Source organism: Lepisosteus oculatus, chromosome 10 (genome assembly GCF_040954835.1).
Source record: "Lepisosteus oculatus isolate fLepOcu1 chromosome 10, fLepOcu1.hap2, whole genome shotgun sequence".
In the NCBI taxonomy this organism is placed as follows: domain Eukaryota; kingdom Metazoa; phylum Chordata; class Actinopteri; order Semionotiformes; family Lepisosteidae; genus Lepisosteus; species Lepisosteus oculatus.
Genome location: NC_090705.1, coordinates 7,813,132 through 7,834,727, shown reverse-complemented (window position 1 = coordinate 7,834,727; position 21,596 = coordinate 7,813,132). Strand labels below are relative to the sequence as shown.

At 42.5% G+C, this 21,596-nt stretch overlaps 2 protein-coding genes across 3 annotated transcripts; one reads left to right on the top strand and one right to left on the bottom strand.

Annotated features, from left to right (window-relative positions):
* Positions 1–2,076: 2,076 nt before the first annotated feature.
* On the bottom strand, positions 2,077–9,708 carry LOC107078690 (uncharacterized). Its single transcript, XM_015357925.2, has 6 exons — positions 9,619–9,708; positions 7,403–7,666; positions 6,791–6,823; positions 4,723–4,776; positions 4,069–4,218; positions 2,077–2,774 (listed from the first exon to the last, which is right to left on the bottom strand). The coding sequence occupies exons 1-6, from the start codon at positions 9,629–9,631 to the stop codon at positions 2,539–2,541; spliced, it is 750 nt and encodes a 249-aa protein (XP_015213411.2). The 5' UTR covers positions 9,632–9,708; the 3' UTR covers positions 2,077–2,538.
* Positions 9,709–10,261: 553 nt separating this feature from the next.
* prelid3a (PRELI domain containing 3A) lies at positions 10,262–20,598 on the top strand. 2 transcript variants are annotated; one of them, XM_015357926.2, is made up of 7 exons: positions 10,262–10,424; positions 11,851–12,019; positions 12,336–12,425; positions 13,104–13,174; positions 14,291–14,393; positions 15,019–15,096; positions 18,099–20,598. In XM_015357926.2, exons 1-6 carry the CDS (start codon positions 10,393–10,395, stop codon positions 15,088–15,090), a joined length of 537 nt encoding a protein of 178 aa, XP_015213412.1. In that variant the 5' UTR covers positions 10,262–10,392; the 3' UTR covers positions 15,091–15,096; positions 18,099–20,598. The 2 variants fall into 2 exon arrangements, with proteins under 2 accessions (XP_015213412.1, XP_006636178.1); XM_006636115.3 differs by lacking the exon at positions 15,019–15,096.
* Positions 20,599–21,596: the final 998 nt, after the last annotated feature.

Below are 21,596 nucleotides of genomic sequence, written 5' to 3'. Positions count from 1 at the left end.
TTGGCGCAAAAACACTGACCGTGATCTGCCCCTCTCCTGCCAAACAAGCAAGTTCATTTAAGGGAGCGCGGCGCCTGCCGGTGATCTCGAAACAGATCTGGAAACGAGCGATTGAACGTTTCTGCAGCGAATTGTCGGAAGAAGGCATCGAGCAAAGGACTGTGAAACAAGCGTGACAAATCGCAGGAAACCGGCAATTATTAAGACGAAACGACCAATAGTACCCACTCTTGGAAATTATTTGACTAACATGTACAGTACCTTATTTATTGCGTGTGTAAGTTTGCGACAAGGCACTGCACAAAACGACGAGAAAGGGAGGCGTGCTGTGTGTAGTCAAGAGCTGTATAGAGCTGTCCTCAATCTTACAGCGCCATCACCTGGTGGAAAGAATTCGAGTTTTTTTTTCAAGCTTTAAACATTGTCAGGGAGCTAAGGTACCCCATTTTATATCTTTAATCTGGCGAAAGGGAAGTGCTCTCACTTCTGTTGCCCGCAGCTGCCATTCCTGCCAACGGAAAACTCAAACGACAAAAAAGTCGCCATGCTTGTACAGGGCTTCTTGTAATGTGGCCCCAGGTGTTCCACCAGTGAAGGTCCCCACCCAGCTAAGCACAAGGCAAGCAGCTCTTATTCTCCTGCAGCAGATGAGTTGCAAAAGTGAGAAATGGATTTAGTGTTGGAATTGAGAAGCAGCTTTTTAGGAAAACTTGACTGTGCCTCAAGCCCAGAGTGGAGGCTGAAGACTCTGAACACCTGTGAACTATTTCTATGAATGGGTGCTTCCTTTTGACTGGATGGGTTACCCTTCTACACTTCCCTAAGTGGAACTGGTGGTGCTCCTTCACATCCTGGGGGGTTTTAAGTGCTCCTAGTACCTATGACAACGGTCTCTTTTTCTTTTTTGCACAGACTGAGGCACCAGCTAGGCTGTAAGACTTAATTATGCTTATTATTAAGCAAGTACAGTAATAGTCTAAAACAAGGCCAAACTACTCAGTAAGACATGGAATGTGGAGACTGGCAGTGTGACAGAACTGCACCTGAAAACACTTGCTGTAAAAGAGCTTCAGTTAAATACGATGGGAACAGCAGACCCTCTGGCCTTGAACAGGATCCTGGGGGTTATTTAGTTTCTCCTGTCGGTTTCTCAGGCATTCAAAATCGGTCGTTACGAAGTCAGTGCAGTGGACCTCTTCAGGACCAGCACTGGAATATGAACCAGAGGTCATAAGTGAAGATTATGTGGGCGTGTATTTAAAATTTAAGAATGGAAGCCACTTCTTTATCCAAAATGTGGATGTGGGTGTATGGCACATGCTGAGCAGTCATGCTGTCAAAACTAACAACTTGGCATCTTTCAAGAAACACCTGGCAGAGATCCTTGGATCCATGTGTTGTGAACTAAGCAGGTCTAAATGGGCCGGATCATTTGTGAGCTTTAATGTTCTTATTTCATCCTCGCCAAAAACAACTTTCTTCTCTCCTGTCCTTGTGCCTCCTGGGAAACGAAAAGCAGAGCTACAGGTACAGCACAGAGTGCTCATTTTAACCCAGGAATTGATTCTCCATTTATATAACGTTTCATAGGTTTCTCTAAGAATAGGCTTGACCACACTGATAGAGGCAGTGCTGCTGAAGACTGCTTCAAGATATTCTAGTGAAATCACCCCCAATTTACTACAGTATGCCGAGATGACCATCGCATTTCAATGGATTGACTATAGCCCAGGGACCTGCACCAGTCATGGGCAGCCTAAAGCCTCCTTTTAGGATCCAAGCTGATCTCATGTGACTTCCTGTTCTCAAACTGCACTCCCACATAGTTTCCACTTGTCAAGTTCCTTGACTTGGTACATGATTACGTTCCTAGGTATAGTGTCTTTAAAATAGAATACGTCTGGAATTTTCCACTTTGTTCAAGCGCGGTTGAAACTTGCAGCTGGATTTAAAAGGAGCAGGACCCTTCAGCCCCACCCCCCCAATGTCAGGAGCCACTTGGCGTTGGTGACGCCCACAACTCTAAACTGAAAAGTGAGACGGGAAGACCCAGGTAAAATATTCAGAAATTAAGACTTTTGACTTTTCAAATAATTTAATAGAACAAAAATGCCTGCCAGCCTGACAAGACACCCAAGAGAAAATGCTTCACAGTTTACCTGTTCAGATTGAATACAAATATATTAAGTTAAAAAATATCATATATAAATAATGCATATATATATATTTTGTACGTACTTCCTGTTAATGTGTGAAGGCAGTTATATGTGCTCCGTCTCTCCTCCACCTTGTCTGATCTGCCCAGTACACACTGCGTTGCTCCTGAGCTCAGGACAATGGCACCTTTCTGTCTGTCTTCTCTCTCAGCAGGGAAAGAGAATTAGTCCCAGATACAGTCGGTCTTTCATCCTTCCTGAGGATTCCAGCCGAGTACAGCTCCAAACACAAAACAGCACCTTCGGCATCTGGAAATGTGCAGGATCAGTAAATCATTGGTGTACATTTTATACGAGGTGAGTTCCTTAGTTATTTAGAGTGTCAATTGTGGACAATATCCGGGCCTGTGCTGGTGTTATTATGTCCTGGGAGTTGCTGTTCTTTGCTGTCTTCTTCTGTCTCCTCCACCTTCAGCACATTGCAGTCCCCTATGATGGCGTACTCTATATCTGATCCCACCATCTGTAAGCTCTGGGCTGCAGGAGCAGCTGAAGGGCCTCGTGCTGTCCGTTCTGCCCCCTTGTGGCAACTAGTGCAGCAGCTCTTCGGGTGCTCCTCTGTACAGGACAGAAACAGGTCATTTCATTATGACATCAGGAGTCGGGCCTTGCTCTCATCTCCGCCAATACAAGTTTGAGCATTTAGAATGAGTTACAAAATAAGGGTTCACTGTATTGGAAAACATTTTCCATATGTAATGGAAAATGGCTACACACTACACTCAAAGCTACACATTGGCTACACACCACCAATGTGCAGGTGAGGCTGCACATTGGTGGTGGTGGAGGGGTCCCCATTACCTGTAAAGCGCTTTGAGTGGAGTGTCCAGAAAAGCGCTATATAAGTGTAAGCAATTATTATTAATTATTATTATTAATGCCTGTCATACATGCTTAATTCGTTACTCGAACACTGCTCATAAGGTTAAAACTCGTTTAAGGGAAATTATATTCCCATTAATAATCTCGATTGGCTCCAGAACTCAAAATTATTCCCTCAAACAACCAACTTCTTCACCATAATACAGCACAGATGGCCTGGTTAACCTAAGTGTGAAAACAACAACCCTCCAGCCCATTTACAGTACAGTAGTTACATCGTTCCAGTTGTTAGCTACTGCCTAAATATTAGACATGACACATTAGGCACTTCATGATTTATAACTTAATACTGGTAAATCCAAACAGTAGTTACTATCCTGTACTACAATACATGCACTTGACGCACATAAGCTAGAATGTAAAAAAAATGAACGTAAATTCCAAAATTGTGCGATAAAAAATGACAGCTAAATATTTGAGAAGATACAAGAAAAGATTAATCTCGGCAATCAACAAACAGTAGGAAGTACTACATCTCATATAAATAAAGGGGGGTGCACACATCTGACTTCTTTTGTGAATAGAAAATGAAACATCTGTGGGAAGTGTGGGATTTTTTTATTTGACCACAAAACAGAGAGCTTCCATTCATGTGTTTCTTCTTTGAACTCTTCTACAGAGCACCTTCTGAGCATTAAAGACTACTGACTTCACATCCTGTGGCTGTGGGCTTATTACAACAGGCCCAATTCCCAAGAAACCAGCAGTGGTGCACTCTTTTGCCTGTTCCCCATAGTTCTTCTCTCCAGAGTAAGGGAATAAACAGAAAGACTTGGACTTCAAGTCTTGCGGAATATCCCGTACACTGATGGGTAACAGATTACCAGGATGGGTTAAAACTCTCAATATTATATTCTTGCAACTAGTATTATTGTTACACTGGTGTTACACTGTGGAGTAAAGCAGTAGCAACAATATGTGTGATTTGCATTGCGATGCAAGACGGATGAAAGAATACTGGTGTCCTTGCCTTGTTTTTCTGTACAACAGCTCTGGTACTGATGGTCCCAGTAGCTCCCAGCTCTCACAGTGCTCATCGTGTTGTCATTCCCAAATATGCATCCACTCAAAGTGCAGTGGGAAATGCAGATGGATGTAGAGGCAGGAGGGCTCTGTCCACCTTTCAAAACAACAGAAGCACCCCACTTCAGATTCAAAGAGGTTCATTGGCGAGAGCGATGAATTATAGTGCTGCCAAAGCAGGAACAATTAACACAACGTTTATAGCAAAAAAACGATTTCAATATCCTTTACAGCTGATTGGCGCGAACCTGCTCACTCCTTTCTGACTAACAGGTCTTAACAGGCGATCGATTTATGATGAACAGACACGGGTGGGAATGACAATCCCAAAACATTCCCACCAGGAGCGTATGGTTTTTCTTCTCCCTGCGTCAGTCCAGTTGGTTCCAGGTAACGCACCTGAGTGGCACTGGCACAGGGCTGTCACCAGGTCCAACCCCCCCTTAAAACGTCTCAAGAACCGGAAACGAATTTTAAGAACCCCCCCCCCCCCCACACACCCAAACGGAAAAGTGGGATCAATCTGCCAGGGATTACGAATCCGGCTATAGTAAGTACAGGGAACCCAGTGCTTCCTCAGGACCGGAGCTTGATGACTTACTTGAAAAGGGGAGACTCTGGATTCCATTGTACCTCACAGGCCTTCCAGCAGATTCTGCAATGGAATGAAAGAAATAACGAGTTGCAAATAACGGAAATAAACCATCTTAGGTTTATTGCGCATGATAAAAGAGTTTTAAGAATGTTTTTACAGTTTTTTACAGTAGTATACTGAGAAGGAAATAAGTTCTTCTGTGTGGTTATGAATTTCCCTATACTAGGGGAGTTTGGGGAAATAAATCTGCCAAAGTATGCCTAATGTTTTTTTTAAGGCCTCGTTATTTCATGTGCTGCTTCCCTACTTGCAACCAACACAATAACAGTCGTTTGTGCTTCCACTTTGAGTCTCACAGCTGTAAGCTTTATCGTCACTAGCAGAGTGGTGCGTGACCTGACTGCGTCACAGATACTGCACACAGCTGTTAAAAGCGGTACTGAGAAAAACAACAGATCTGATCTGCTTTCGTAAAGAGATCTTTCACTCGGCGCGTGTCTGCGAAGGTGATGTCGTCCTTGGGACTTGAAACGTGCCTTTCTGCAGGCGGATTTTAGTCCATTTTTTTAAAAAACAGGACACTTCAGAATTTATAACTTAATGCTAGTGAATGCAATCCCTAAACAAACACATACTTTCATGCAAATTCTGAGCAGTATTCACTACCTTTCACAATCTCTATTATTTTTCCTTCAACATCACTTCCTCTCCACAAAATATTGAAGTATGACACTATTTTAGATCCACTAATCATGAGATGATACGGGTTCGAAAAATGCATATTCTGAAAGGACAGCAAGGACAATTCCACTGGACCTTAAATGCAAAATGTAGTGTAACGGGACACCATTGAGTTCAACTTGTATCGCTTGTGTTAAAACTGGAATATAATAATCACATTTCAACAGAGCTTTTCATGGCACAGGATCCCAAGGCATTTCACATACAGGAGGGGAGTTTCACAAGGGAACAGGGAATTCAACTGTGTAATTCCGACAGGAAGTATTCTGAGCCTTTATTTCTGAGAAAAGTAAAAATAAGAAGACCATGGCACAGGCAATACAAAATCAAGCATACTTTAAATATACTTTTTTCTCTTCACCACTGTTTCGGTTGCAGGTGCCTGAAGTATTGTGCCAGTTCTTTTAAAATAACTACACCCTTAAAAATAGAAACAAAAAATCTAAAATAGGGTAGAACACTCCATTTAAACCTAGTTAACATTAAAGATAACTGGATTTCTTGTTGACTGTTATTGTTACAGAGTAAAATGCAAAATATTTGGGTTATTTCAATTAAATATATTTTTTATATTTTAATAAATTACCCCAGCTGCTCCAGGGGTGCCGTATAAATGGCTGACCCTGCGCTCTGACCCCAAGCCTCTCTCCCTGTCTGTGTGTCTCAGGGAGAGCAAGCTGGGGTATGCGAAAAGACAAATTCCTAATGCAAGAAATTGTATATACAGTAGCAAATAAAGTGATCTAAATATATTACAAGATATCATAAAATGTTTTGTATTTCCATCCTTTGCTTTTATATACTATCTAATGTTGTATGGTTTTTAAGTATAACTTATATTCTAGCCAGTTTTATGGTGCAGTGGTTGAGGTTCTGAACTTGTAACTCGAAGGTTGTGGGTTCAAATCCCAGATGAGGCACAGCTCTTCAACCCTTGATCAAGGTACCCAAATTACCCAGCTATAAAAACAGGTGCTAAAGCAAGTCATTGTGAATAAATTAGCCAAGTAAATTAGTACAATAAACAGATGGATTCCGATAAGTATAAATATCTTTTGTTTCCTCCTTTTTTCAAAACAATTACACATAGAATTTTTAACATACTGTACTGTATTTGGCATTGAAAACAATTTTCTCTCCAGTGGAACCTGTATGAGAACCTCTTGGTTTTATTCCAAAAATGTCTAATTACTTTCACAAAATTTTGAATAACCTAAACTTGGTGATTAAAATGTTCTTTATATATAAATTGTATCACTAACGTTCTTCTATGCCAACACCTGAGACTTAAATGAATTTAATTCAGTGGCTGTAATTATTCCAAATAACTCACCAGATCTGTGGATTCCTGAAATGGGGACTCTGGCTGTAAACAGAAAAATATTTTTTATAAATATTTTTATAAATATTAAATCTAAAACATTGTAGGTATATGTATAAATTATACAAATAAAGTATCAATTTACATTCCTTGACCAGTTTTAACCATACACCACAAAATGGCCTCAATAATAATGTTTTTTACTTGTTACAATGTTGTGCAACCAATTCCACTATTTGTTCTTTATTAATCAACATCAAGGGTTTTTTTTTCCCCCTCAAAAACACGAATCAAGAAATGGCTCTAGGTAAAACTAAAACTTCATATCACGACTAACAAAAATGAGCCCAGCCTCACAGACACTGCCCTCAAAGCTTTGGGGTTGTTACACCTATTTGTTGCTCTGCAACAGGGGTGCCCATTTCCAGTCCAGTCCTGGGGAGCCAGAGGGTTTCTGCTCTTACTGCCACCTGAACCCCCTAATTGAACTAATCGTTTGCTTCACTGGATAACTGGACAGGTTGAAATGCTTCTTTGTTCTTAAGAGGATGGAGATTTAGAAACAGCGGATGGGCTCTCCAGCGCCAGGTGAATTCCAGATGAACTCCAGAGCGACAGGCCTACCTGGAGATCCCGTGACCCTTGCCGAGAGGAAGGGGTCGCACTTCTCCAGGGCCTCGTAGAAGAGCGAGCAGGCCCTCCGGCCTTTGCGCACGACGGTGGAGAGGAGCTGGGAGGCCTGCTCCAGCTCTGTGGGCTTCGACCTGATGGTGGCGCACTCGAACGCGGTGACGGCCTGGGCGCTGTAGAGGTAGCTGGCGATGCTCTCGACGAGGCCCAGCGACATGGAGGTGCACAGCTTGTAGCTGTGTCTGCGCAGCGTTTCATCTTGGGGGACGAGCGAAACGGGGCAAGGTGAGATCAGACACCCCGGTCGGTGCTCTCTTACAGGGCACCACAGCACAAGCTGCTGTCCCCAGTCCTGCTCTTGGAGAGTCGGCGTGTCTGCAGGTTTTCCAGGCCGCCATAAAGCCAGTAACGAGCTGATTCAAGTCGTTAAGAGCCCGGCTGCACTGAAAACCTGAAGGCACTCTGATCCTCCAGAACCAGGACTGTTCTAGAACAACAAGGAGTTGGAAGAGACTGTTGGCAACAGCCACTTGTATCGACTTTGGCCAGAGGCCAGGAGTAATGGCTTTCTCTGGAAAACTACAACCAACTCTTGCAATTGACTACTACAGCATGTACAGTACAGAAAGTAGACGTCTTTAGTCATCATAGCCACAGCAACAGAACTACCCATGAGAGGGCAGAGTAACACTTGAGTAGGTTCCCTATCAGAATGAAAGCTGATTTTACTGCAACAAAAACAAAGTCTTAGTGTCCCCATTATTGTGAAACATCCTCATTTCAATGACGTATTATTATTTTTTTGTATCTGATCATATACCACAGCATAGATTCTCCTCTGTTGAAGAACAGAAATCCGTGAGCTGCATTGTTTTGGACTTCACAAGACCACGGCCCACATACTCTGGTCTGTAAGCGAGGGGTGTCTGCAGAAATACATTTCCAGTTCTTTGGGGAAAAACAAGATGGGGCTATGACTGTAGGCTCGCCATGATCATTATTTTGGATTGCCCCCGACCAACTGCCTAGAGCTCTGCAGCGGGTTAACCAGCGGCTTAGCCTTCAGGAACACGTCAACGGGCTCTATTTTAGGATGAATGACCGAGACAATAATATATTGTACATTCGTAGTTCCGGTGGGTAGCTGCGTCAGCATGCGTAGGCTGCAAAGGAACAAGTAATAGGTTTATTCCATGCTGAAAAAAAGAAGAGAGAAAACAACGTTTCGGCTGTGGAGCCTTTTTCAGGTGCACGAAGAAGGCTCCACTGCCGAAACGTTGTTTTCTCTCTTCTTTTTTTCAGCATGGAATAAACCTATTACTTGTTCTATCGTATATTAGTGCCTGGACAGCTTCCTAACTATTAGCCAAGAAAGTAAGTCTTGAAACAGTATCCCGGAGAAGGAGTTTTCCAGTAAATTAAACTGCGATTAATACTTATACAGTTTTTAAGTTTTTAATCTTATTTAAAAAAAAAACACTGAAACCGCTTTGGATCATTTTAAGGAAGGTTTTGCTGCGAAGACCCTGCACTTTTTTGGGGACCCTGCACTTAGATGTGCTACTTTTTATTTTAAAAAAAAAAAGACATTTATCCCTCAAAATCCTCTGAAAGAAAAGCGCAGTTTCACTACAACTTGAGGTCGGCTGCCTTTCGGCTCGAGTTACTAACGCAGCCTTTTGTGTTTCAAGAGCATCGTAACAGTCCCTTTAAATACTTTTTATTTAAGAATTGTAGCCTTAAGAATTGCAAGGCTTTTCGCACGTGACCGCAGACAACAGACTTGTTTTCCCCATCATATGTTGATCGATATGTAACCAAATTATAACGAATAATAACGATTTTGTTTCCCGTCTTCATTCGAAACCGCCTTCAGTCCTGCAAGGAGCCGGAGGTTCGCTTTCCCGGCGCCTCCCTCACGCGCTCCAGGAATTTCCACACCACGCTCGCTCGCGCTCCGGTCTCGCCCCCCAAGCGCCTCGAGACACGGCGCCGCTCAGCAAAAGCTAAACGTCCGGGACGCGATAGATTTTCCCCATCTTTGAATCGACCCTCGCTATTGATCGAGCGGTCCTGATCAATAAGAAACGGTTCGATCAGAGGGGTCGGCAGTCCGTCTGCCACTTCTCCCCCACCCACCCCCAAGACAACACGTTAAATGTTGAAAACATATTCGACGAAACACTGAATCGAAGATTGACGCTTCTTACCGTACGAAGGCATGCCCCCCTATTCGTCACGTCGAAAAACAGAGGCGAACTTTATCGTCTTTCCACCAGCTCGCTCGCTGTTGGCCACAACATCTGATCCCGGACCCCCGCGCAAGCCTCTAATATTTCGTTTCTGTTTCTGGAGTGAAATCCCCTTCTCCGCCGCGCCTGCGCTGTGACCGGTTTTGCCGCTGAAGAAAACCCGTCTTATGCAAAATCCCACCCGCTGCGTGTCCGCCTACGCGTGCAGGGGGTGCTTGCTGGTTGCTTAGTGTACACGCACAGCCTTGAATTTTACATCCCTACCGCTGGCGATTCAACGGGGATTGTTATGTCTCTGTGCTAGCGAGTCGCGGATAGCTTTTCCCCCTGACGTAACGAATCCAGGACTGAATACTCGGCAGAGGGAGCCAGATATTGACAAGTGAAGGCGTCATGTTAAGCATATGGGCCTAGATTTTGTGTTTTTTTTTTTTAAAGTTCCGTTATTAGCTGGTGCGAGTTGACGGGAGTCGGTGAAACCGCATCAGGCCCTGTACGCTTGCACATCCACCCCGGCTAGAGTCGCAGGCTGATCAGCTGATCCGCCGACTAGCGAGCCTGCGGCGCCGCGGCCACACCGGCGGCCTCCTCTGCTGTGCTCAGGGAGGGGCCAGTTCGCTGAAAAGGGGTTTTGCCTGGAGGTTTTTTTTTAATTAATTTCCAAAATGTACAGGACGTGCCGATAATTTGGGGAGGGGGGAGGCGGGGGTTGGGATCGGTCACAGATGCAGGATGAAGATCTGGAGCTCAGAACACGTCTTCAGGTATGTGCGCTGTCATTTTGACATGACTTGCGTGAGCCGACTGACAGCGTTACGGTACCTTGCTTGATGCGAAGAGCTTCGTCCTCAGAAACAAAAAGAAAAAAAGAGGAAACGTGTATCATCGGCGTGCGCAGTTCTCTTAAAAAAATAAGATAACTGCGTTACGTTGATGTGTTTGTCGAACCTTGGGCGTTATCCTACTGAATATAAAAATACCACGGGAAGCGATTGACTATATCCTTAGCGTGTCAGTGGTTTTTTACACAGGGATTCTACAGTATATGAAATGCAATTGCAAATGGTCATTTTGGGGGGAATCCCAGCGGCTAAAATAGACTCGTTTTTCAGGGGTTAAGCAGATCGCCAGGCGATGACTCAATGTGTTACTCAACAAATACAGAAAAGAAGACAATACTGAAATAGATACAGAAATAGACACTTTACAGCCAGAGGAATTCACAATTGTAAAAACTTTACATATTTCAATTGTATGTCTTGAATTTTGGTTCTTTAAATTTCTAATATAATTTAAATAACAAAAAGGAATTCAACTTTAAACGCATGCATAGAGGGAGCAGTATCAGACCATTTACTTCTGTGGATGAAGTATTTAGCCAAAATAATTAACAGATGAATAAAAAAACATATCCTTTATCCAAATCAGATCTAACAAAATATGAAATAATATCAAAATCTTTCCATTTAACATTTACCTTTAAATGTTGAACAATAACATTTTGCAAATCTATCCAGAACAGTTCTGTATATATACGGCAGGCATGTTGATTTCAGGACTTCCCACGAAACCCCAGAGACGTCCTCCCTTTGGGAAGCTGGGAACAGGTGTTCACGTCCACGTTCACAACTGCGTTTCATGCAGCATTTTGAAATAGAAGTACATTTTTTGCAAAGGCATTTCACTGCAAATGAGCCGCCGGGGCCAAAGATTTAATCAATCTTTATTTGACGTTATTCAGAACCATTTAATTTTTTCGATGTTTATTTTATTGATCGCAATTATGACTGCATGACGGCACTTTTGAGTGACGGGGCATGATATACAAAGTCCTGCCAGTGTTTATACCTCTTAGAGCACTAAGATGCACTTTGATTCCTGAATCCCCTTTGTCTTCATAGAGGTGACTCACAAATCAATTTGTAACCGACTCTCAGGTGTATAGACATCGGCAGGATTCTGGACATCACGCCCCATCCCTCAAAATGACCGTCATACTGTAATTTGATGTCGTTACTTCCCAGAGAGCTCTGGGACACCTTTAAATAAAAAAAGATACAGTGACACAAAAGAGAAAATAACAGTTCTGAAGAATATCCCATGCCGCCGGCGTCAGTGTCGCCTTCTTGTGCTATTTATTTTAACTAGAACTAGGCGCGCAGAAGAACTTGACAATGTGTGCTTTTCCAGCTATCCCTGGGAGACGGTGATTAAGGCGGCCATGAGGAAGTACCCCAATCCCATGAACCCCAGCGTCGTGGGCGTGGACGTGCTGGACAGAAACCTGGACACGCACGGCAGGCTCCACAGCCACCGCCTCCTCAGCACAGAGTGGGGACTGCCGGCCATCGTCAGAGCAGTACTGTACCTCTCCCAGCTTTCTCCTAATTTTTTTTGTGGTCTATAGTAGCATGCAATTAAAATTAAAAAAACAAAAAAATATTTGAAAATTATCTAAATAACGGATATTTTTTAAAAAAAGTGTAGTTTGAATAACTGATCTTTTACCAGCACTGAAAGTTGCCCTCCTTGCCTTTACCAGTATGATTCCAACTCTGTCTGCTTCACTGTGTGTTAATGATATGAGCTCTTCACAGCTCTGAATGTGACTGTGATTCCTGGCTTTCTGTGGTGTGGGTTCAGTATGGTAGTACCTACTGTACTTCCTTTTTCAGATTCTGGGCACGAGCCGGACTCTCACCTACGTCAAGGAGCACTCCATTGTAGATCCTGATGAAAAGAAAATGGAGCTCTGCTCGACAAATGTTAGTGGGTTTGTTTGTCGCAACCTTCTTTCAGAATAATATATGTGCTTACAGAGCAGAATTAATCTGATTTATAAACCACGCCTGACATCAGAATTCAGGTGTTTATCTAAAAATATTGTAACGCAACGGGGGCTCAGGCGGGCGCCCTTGCCGCATCTGGTCGGCCCCATCCCGACTGGAGGCTCGAACCCGGGACTTCCGCGTCTCTCTGCAGCGACCCAGCCCCGGGAGCTAAAGTTTACCATGCCCAGTTTAGCTCCCGGGGCTAGGTCGCTGCAGAGAGACGCGGAAGTCCTGGGTTCGAGCCTCCAGTCGGGATGGGGCCGACCAGATGCGGCAAGGGCGCCCGCCTGAGCCCCCATTGCGTTACAATATATATTTAGATGAGTAAGATCCACAAGCTAGTGAATAAAATACTGTACACTAAGTCTGTTACAGTGTATAAATAGTACAAAATGTTATGTTAATTATGTTTAGAATGATAACCAGATTTCACAGCTACTGCTACATTCTCTCTGTTTATAATGGGATTTCTCTTCTCAGAACTCTGGAACTTGGGAGATTTAATTTAACACAATACACCTATCCAGATAAGGCATAAGGACAGTTCTGTATTTGCTTTATCTAAACTTGCAGAAAATAGAGAAATTTAACACCGATGTCATCTCTTCACAGATAACACTGACAAATCTAGTATCAGTCGATGAAAGATTAGTGTACACGCCCCACCCGGAAAACCCAGGAATGTAAGTAAAAGTGCTTGTAAGATTTATTTTTTCTTAATCCCCTGGAAGGTTATAGGAGAGAGGAGGCCAGTTGTCTCATACACAGGTAGGTCTATTATCCTTCGTAACCACAGATCCTGTCTCACTGCTTCTTGAAATGAGCCAGCGTATCGGCATCAACACCATGGGGACACCTCTTGTTCCACACCCCCACCACCCTTTGTGTAGAAAAGTGCCTTCTGTTCTCAGTTTGAGCACAGGAATGTACAGTATCTGTTGCCTCTTCTCTCAACTGGGGCCAGAGTAGCAATATCTTTTTTGTTACAAGGTGAGTAGAAGTGAATACAGAACGCTAAATGAGATCTTTCTAGGGCACTGTACAATTTTATAGTGTCATATAGGAGCTGACACACAAGCGTTTTTCAAGAAAAGGCTGGATTAGGTCTTTGAAACAATTAATCACTAACTAAGGTACCATACAGATGGACTAGATGGACCAAGTGGCCTCCACTCATTTGCAATTGTTCCTAGTTTAAATTATATACTTTTTTAACTATATACAGTATTCTAATGTTTGCATTTTTATTGCTTCTCTACATGGTTTAGAAGTTGTAAATAATGTGCAGAGGAAGTTTATCCAAACACAGTGTTTCCCATAATCCCATCTCACCATAGTTTATTTATATATACAGTAGCATGAGTATAGTGAAGCTAAGGCCTGATTAAGGTTCAGTCCTTCTTTTGCGTGGTCAGAGACCATGTTCTACACAGTGGGCAATCGAGTTTTCTCATCTGCAGCACCGCTGCCCAGATCCTTTAGAGACTCTGTGACTGTCAGTACTTTCCAAATGCTTTCATGTCTAATTTAAGGCGTCTCAGGGTCCCAGCAAGTCAGTTTGCTGTGGCCTTTTCACTCCTTTTGCTTCATTTGCATAACATGCATGTGCTGTTACACAGTTGTTTTGAGTTTCTTTATCATTCATCAGCAAAAAAAAGTACCATTAATATTGTTACTACTATTTGGTTAAAAACAGAAAACAAAATGTGGCTTTAGATCAGACTTAACGTATGACAGGCATGTAATTTCTGGAATATGTAAAATTCTGATGCTTTTTTTTCCATATTCTTTCCTTTTAGCACTGTTTTGACCCAAGAAGCAATCATCACAGTCAAGGGAGTCAGCCTCAGCAGCTACCTGGAAGGCCTGATGGCTCTTAAGATATCTGCTAATGCTCGAAAGGTAGAGAACCTGCGACTGTACACACCCCTGAACAAGTTTACCCCTGTTTACTGAGACAACCTGGTACATCCAACACATTAAATGACAGGCATGCAGTGACTGTGCAACAGTTCCATGTCCTGAGAACTCATGCATATTGCACTAGTTCATGCTTCCAAAAAACAGGATTAAAATTTTAAATATTTGCTGGTTTGCTTTTGTAAATATTATTTGTTTGGGCCATTATTGGAAGTAAAAGCAGAAGACTTATTTTTAGTGTGGAGGAAGGGATAAGCAGACTGTGGATAAATTGATAGAGAAATAACTTAACGAGACATATATTTAAATTCTCAGTTTTTACTAATGTCTAATCAAAATCTTTTTCCATTTCATACAAAACTGATAACCTTCCACAAATAATTAAAGTGATTTTCATGTATTTTATAGCTTTGTTTTATTCAGTAATACGTAAGAGATCAAGCAGTTTCTTTTGACTCTAGGTTAGAAACCGATTTTTGTGCTTTTGTTTTGCATTTTTCTGTGGAGGATTATCTCTACGGAGTGTGAGGGACAGGTTTGCTTGCTGGGGATGGGGGCTGTATTGATATGATATGTGGTGTGCTGCGTTTTTTATGTGTTACTTCAGGGTTGGGATGCTATTGAGTGGATCATTCAAAATTCTGAAAGGGAAAGTGTTCCCTTCTGCAGCCTGTGCTAGAGATCGGTAACTACTGTTCACTTGTTTCTGTGTGACCGTCCAGTGAGTGTTTGCATGAAGGATGCATTTCATCATGGGTGGCAATATGGCATTTGCTTTCACAGGGAATTTTCTCATTCCAGCCTCCTTATTTTATCAGCCGGGCAGTTCAGTCTCTGAACTTCTGCTGTCTTTTCTGTGTTAGAACTTCTCTGCAGTGCCACCACACTGACCTAAGAAGTAGCGTCTGAAATTGTCGTCTTTCATTCCACAAATGTGCCTTTAACGGAAAGACAGCTTTGACAATGAAAGCAGAAATCTTTCCTTTGCATTTTATGAAATAATCAAATAATCAAATAATCAACCCGTAAAATTGGAGTTTCAGACTCTGTCCATGCTGCACATTTCTACTAGGTATATTAGGTATCTTAAAACTGTCTTGTAAAGTGCAGTTGACATGCAGATTTAATAGCAAATATGCACTTAAGACACTAAAATACTGATTATCATTTGGGGTTTATTCTCCCGATATCCCAAACTGCAGGGGGTTTACACTTGCTCATTCCAGCTTCCAGAACAAGTATCTAAAGGAGCTCAGAACTGATTGTGGATCAAAGTGCCCAACAGTGGTGCTGAAGTCAAGGAACTGATGTCCTGATTTCTTTCAGGAAATGGGTGGGTGAGATTTATGGGAATTCCTTCCAGAAGGAACTTGCTCTGCCAAATGGCCTCCCCTCGTTTGCCACCTTTCTTATGTCCTTATGTAAATAAAACTCTCCTTATGATAAGGATACTTTCATAGTTTCCTTATGATTTTTGATAAATGGAGAAATAACTTGTTCAAACACGGTAATCTCTGCGTTTGTCAATAACAGTGACACTTGAAAGCAGAAATAGCCTATATAAGGAATTTGTGTCAAATCACACTGTGCAGTGTAATGTACAAACCATAACTGCTTAAGTCATGTTTGGATGCATTAAACCCTAGTAACTACTGTGTAGTACTTCATCCTGAGGAGGTTAGAGAAGGATTTCGTAGAACATTTGAAAGATCAGTTATGCAGTGTGGACGTGTTCTTGGGTGCACAAACTGGTGAAGTTTACATAATTAATAATTGGAATGGTTCTAAATGAGAGGGAGCATTTTGCCCATCTAGGTCATAAATAGTAAGTGCTTGTATTAATATATTTTCAATGTGCATATATGCATCCCAGCAAGATAGCACTAAATCTTTCCCAAAAGATTCATATTTAGAAATAACACTTTTGATTTTTCAGTCCTAATACTTTTGTATGACACTGTATATGTGAGTGAAGTATTTTGTTGTTGCATTCTTTAAAATTGGATTCAATTCTAATCTTTGACTAGGCTTTGGCATCTCTGTCGAGCTGTTACAGCAGGTGAACTTATCATGTACTGTAGAAAAGTTTGGAATATTTGGCACAAGTGCTACGTGCAGAGCCTTAATACAAAAATACATCATCCAGAAACCTCCCACACATTAAACCTTTTCTTTGAAAATCAGTGTGCCATATTGCCTGTTGATTATGAAGCCTGTCAAAAATTTCTGTTGCTTTCCATCATTTACATACAGCTTTTATTGTAGCTTTAATATCATTTTATAATTTGAGTAATTGAAAATGCCAAAGGGAAAAGCACACTCCATTGTGTTCGTAACTTTGGCATTTCATTTTGTTTGTCAACATTTTGCCTTAAAACCCTAACATTACCATAATATTTTAAGTTGTTTTCAGGGTCGATATGTTCATGTTTACGAATGTTTAATTTATTAACATGTACAATGGCTCCTGTAGGTTTGTACAGTATATCAGGAGTACAAATACGGACAGGACCTAATTTAGCTCTGATGTTTTTTCTGTATACACTTTATTTGCAGTTCACAAAATAGCAATTGTCTCTTGTCCATAGTATCTTTAATATACATGTTGGAGTTTCCTGCTTTGCTATTATTTAATAAATACCTATTCTTATCTCTGGAGTAGAAATACTCAATGGAGCCACTGTATATAAAACATGAGTTTTTGGTGTTTATTGTTTTGTGTTGAAAACGGTGGTAACTGTGCCCCCAAATCAAAATGTGAACCCCACCACTTAAAAGTGGCCAGTGTTCGTACTGATGAGTTTGTCTGAAGCACAGCTGAAGGGAGAGATTGTATCCTGTTGTCCCCTAGAGGATGCAGTGGGGGAGTCTTAATTCCTGAGCGGAATATGCAGCTGAAATGTCCCTGGAAGGCTTCTGTAGAAAGTAGCCATTTTGGCTCAACCAGTCCCCTTGGTTCGTGAATGAGCCAAAATTGCTACAAAAAGTCTCCCATATGTGGGAGTTAGCCATCGGTGGGGTAGAGCCAGGGCCTGCTGGACCCCTCTGCTCATCTGTGCCATCGTCTATGTAAACAGTAATCGTTGCCCTAGTTCTGGCCTTCTGATCTCTAAGCCTCTGGGCCTCTGGTGATCATCGTCAATACAGACTGCCAGATTGTTTCTGGAGACAGGACCTTGATGGCTATCCGTGATCCCACCCCCCCTCACCGCAGACCCCCCTTTTCTCAGGGGCTGCCAGGTCCTTCCTGTCTGTGCTGTCCACCAGTGCCCACAGCGACGTCCCCGCTGGCGCTGCAGATTCCCAGATGGGAGAACTGGAAACTGGGGAGATCCATCGCTGCGCCTTCCATTGGGTTTTTGTGTCTTCCTTGTCGTGGCTCTTGGCCGTTGTCTCTCCCTGATCTGTGGTGTGTGCTGAGCGCTACATTGCCAGCTGTACCTGACTTTGTTCACGTCAGGAGTTCAGGAGCTTTGACGGCAGCAACGGGCCCAGTGACGTTTTTGTTACGCGTGTAAAGAAATATTTCCAACGCTGGTCGAAAATGCAGAAAACCCAGAAGACGAAACGTAGAGCACAGCGAAGGGGGTGTGAGAGGCCCTGGAGGCTGGGTGTACTTCACCTCCAGGTGTGCGGCGAGCCTCCGCACAGACAACGCGGTAACGCCGCTCTTTACTCTGACTGCAGGGCCACGAGGCCTTGGAGTGGGCGATCAGGAGCTTGAGCAGAGACGGCGGCGGTCTGGCCCGTGTGACCTGAGCCCGGCGAGGGGTCACTGCGCTGGGAGTGAGAGACCAGAGGCCCGTCGGAAACGAGTAAACTGGCCTGGTTATGCCGAGCAGCATGTGGTCATGCCCACAGCACCCCACAGAGGGGGAGAGCCTGTCTTCCATTCATCTCTATGCACCTGCCCACATCGGTGATCAGCTGACATCAAAAGCAGGACAGTTTACTTGTGAAGTTCGGTGCAGCACAAGCAATCAGGCCACCTGAGAGAAAGTCTGATTGCGATAGTGCTTTCTTGGTAGTCTCTGAAACGTGATCGCTCTTTTGGGCTTTTTAAAGCCTTCTTCTGCTTGGTTTTTTTGTTCCCAAAATCTCAAGTGAACACCTTCACTTGGAGGAGGCAAAGTAACGTGAACAATGAATGTCCAAGTAAAATAAAAAAAATATGTAATTTTCAAAGTACAGGTTCGCTGTTTAAATCTAGGAGACAAAGAACAAACTCGCACACACAGAGAATATTGCATTAAACAGTTAATTAACCAGACTCACTTGGAATATGTGTATCCCTATTTGGGGTTGATAGAAATCCATTGCAACTTGTCAGATGCTTGGTATTTCTGTTATTTAGTGTTTCAGATATTTCTGCCACCACAAATATGTCCTAGAATCACTGCATGAAAAGTCTCATGTGAAAAGCTAAGTGAACAAAACTAAAATTAGTTTTGGGAGCAAATCTGTAAGATCAAATGGCATTATGTTGTTTACCATTGTAAGTTGCCCATTAAATTCTGTAGTTCATATTCTGCCTGTATGTTTTCTAAAAAAAAAAGAATGCATGAGGAATTCATGTTTGTTAATGATGGATTTGATAGTCTTTATTATAATCCCACTGTTAGTTGCTGAAACTGTTGTAGCCAATTCTAATATTTATTTAAAAAGTACTTTATTAATTTAACACTTGCGATGAAGTAATGTACAAGTATTGTACAATTGTGGACATGGCTCTATTGCATTAGGCATGTTTATGCATTGCAAGGCTAAGTAAGGTGTTCAAAATGTTTTGTTCTGTAATAATTGTGTAAAAACACTTGCTTTGAAAGTTGCAACACTTAAGAATCTGTTTTGTTTACTGTTTACTTGGCCAAAATGCAACAATTAATTTTGGAAAGGCTGCATACAAGGGCCAAAAATGAATAATATTACCATTTTAATACAGGCGTCAGCGTTATTTAAGCCGAGGGATAGAAGGATTAAAAAAGAAATAAAATCTATACATTGTTAAACGTCTCTTAACCTATAGTGATTACCAGTCACTAACAATGATTTAATTGAACGGTAGTTTCTTCATGCAGCAGCTGAGAAGCATTCCCCTAGCTCTGCACTGAGCATCTCAAGTTAACGAGGACTATAGAGCTCCGCTGTTCTACCTCAGTTCAGTGCTTGTGTTGCCAAGCTGATTCCCGAATATGCGCTGTGCTGAGTGCTGGCTTCCAGCCTGGCGCAGTTCTGAACGAACTGTGCTTGAAGCTTTATGTTTCACCCCTGCTGATTAACCCACAGGGGCGCCGCTTGAATCTGGGCACCGTGAAGCTCCTTCTTGAGCAGAATGTGTTTTGTGGGCTCTACCATCTCCCGCCTCCTCGGCCACCCAGCTCCACTGTGGAAAAGCAAAGCAAAGCAATGGATCCAGAGTTTGTGCCACTTTGCCAGCTGTGATCCATCTTTTTCTGCTCCTGGTAGCCCTGCTCCCTCACACACTCACTGTCGGTGATGTAGTACCGAACATTTCTGATAGCCTCAGAAGGCAATGTCTTGAGCACCAAGCCTCTGGGCAGATCTATGGATGGCATGGTACTGTACAGTAGGTCAGCTCTCCTGTCTCACAGCTGCAGGGTCCTGGGTTCAAGTCCAACTTGGGAAGTCTATATGTGTGGAGTTTACATGGTCTCCACAGTCATTTGGGATTTTTGATTGATGCTTCAAAAACATAAAACATAGGTCCGATTGGCTACTCCACATTGTCAAATTTGTGTGGGGCGATCAAGGCAGAGTAATACTAATCAGGATTATTCCCATTGCAACTACCAATGACAGAGGGACTAAAGAGGAATAGAAGCAAAGCCCTCCTCTGATTTGTGAATATTCTGATTTTCTGAAACCCCAGCTTTAAGCTGTTTGACATGATGAGCCACAATGTGGACTGAGACCCCTTATCAAGCTTGAACCCTACTGTTGGCAGTGAAACCACCATTCCCACCTGTGCAGTGCTGAAGAGAGCTTGTTGTCAACTTGAATTGTTTTGTTGTGTTTTGTAACATCTCACGCCTGTAAAGACACCTGTAACAGGCTGGAAGCTGGATTGTGCGTTTTAAATTTGCATCTAGTATTTTACTGCTGCTTCTAAGTCCATTTCTATATACAGTCCCTGAACAAAGCAAAAAATAAATGTTCAGTAAATTAATGTCTGCATGTTCATTTCCAAGTTCTGTATTATTCCTCATTCTTCTCATCCTTTAGTTCAACTGGCAAATAAAAAAGCTCAAACAACCACCCAGGACTGCATGAGATTCAGAAAGACAGTGGAAGCCCTGCTTTCATCCGTTGTGGTGCCCTAAGGCACATTAATTAAATCGGATCACAGATTGTGCATTGAGAATACTGAACGTGCTACCGTGTAACCGCTGTGCTACCATATTGCCATGACCCTGGGGAGAAAAGTCGTGTCCATATTCATTGTACGCCTGAGCCAGACTGTGTCAACAAGAATGTTAATAGTGACACTAAGAGCAAGAAATTGGTCATACCTCTTGTTGCAGTATCTCCTTTATTTGAACCTTGCCAAAGTAAAAGGCAGATTCTGCCATAAATTATTGACTTCTGAAGTCTGGGAACCTTGGTAAGTTCTTTGACCATTTAAGCAAGTAGTCTATTCATTTAAGAGAACTCAACCTTCAGAGCTGAAGATCCCCAATGTTCTGTAAATGACTTCACAGTCCTGAAGAAATCATATGCAGCCAATCTGGATTACATTTATCCAGGCTTTTGGAAACCAAGGATTTATAAAAGTGGTCTCCAGGCACTAGGCCGGAATAGGATAGATCATAACCATTAAAGACAGCTCTCTGCCACTTGGGCACAAGCCAAACGATCAGACTATCCCAGTGAAAACTGGATGGGTGGCAATCCTGTCAAAAACTTTTAATTTTCATTGGTCTGTGTGACGTGTTCTCTGGCAAAACCATATATACAACAGTGGTTTGAATTTGTCATAAAAAAAGTTCAGTGAAATCGTTGGACTTATCGGACAAAAAGTGGGATTTTGATGTTTGATTCCAGCTGGTTTATCACAGAGAGCAGATAAAAGGAAAATGGTTAGCGTTTTATTTGAACCTAGCATTTTATTGAACTTCAAGCAGGTAGCTGTGTCGGCATGCGTAGGCTGCAAAGGAACTGGCTAAG

Coding starts and splice junctions, on each gene's coding strand:
- LOC107078690 (XM_015357925.2), bottom strand. Junction 4,219..4,722: donor CCAGAGTCTCCCCTTTTCAA/GTAAGTCATCAA, acceptor TTGTTTTGAAAG/GTGGACAGAGCCCTCCTGCC. Junction 2,775..4,068: donor CTGTTGTACAGAAAAACAAG/GCAAGGACACCA, acceptor TGTCCTGTACAG/AGGAGCACCCGAAGAGCTGC.
- prelid3a (XM_006636115.3), top strand. CDS start 10,393: ATGAAGATCTGGAGCTCAGAACACGTCTTCAG. Junction 12,020..12,335: donor TGCCGGCCATCGTCAGAGCA/GTACTGTACCTC, acceptor TTCCTTTTTCAG/ATTCTGGGCACGAGCCGGAC. Junction 13,175..14,290: donor CACCCGGAAAACCCAGGAAT/GTAAGTAAAAGT, acceptor CTTTCCTTTTAG/CACTGTTTTGACCCAAGAAG.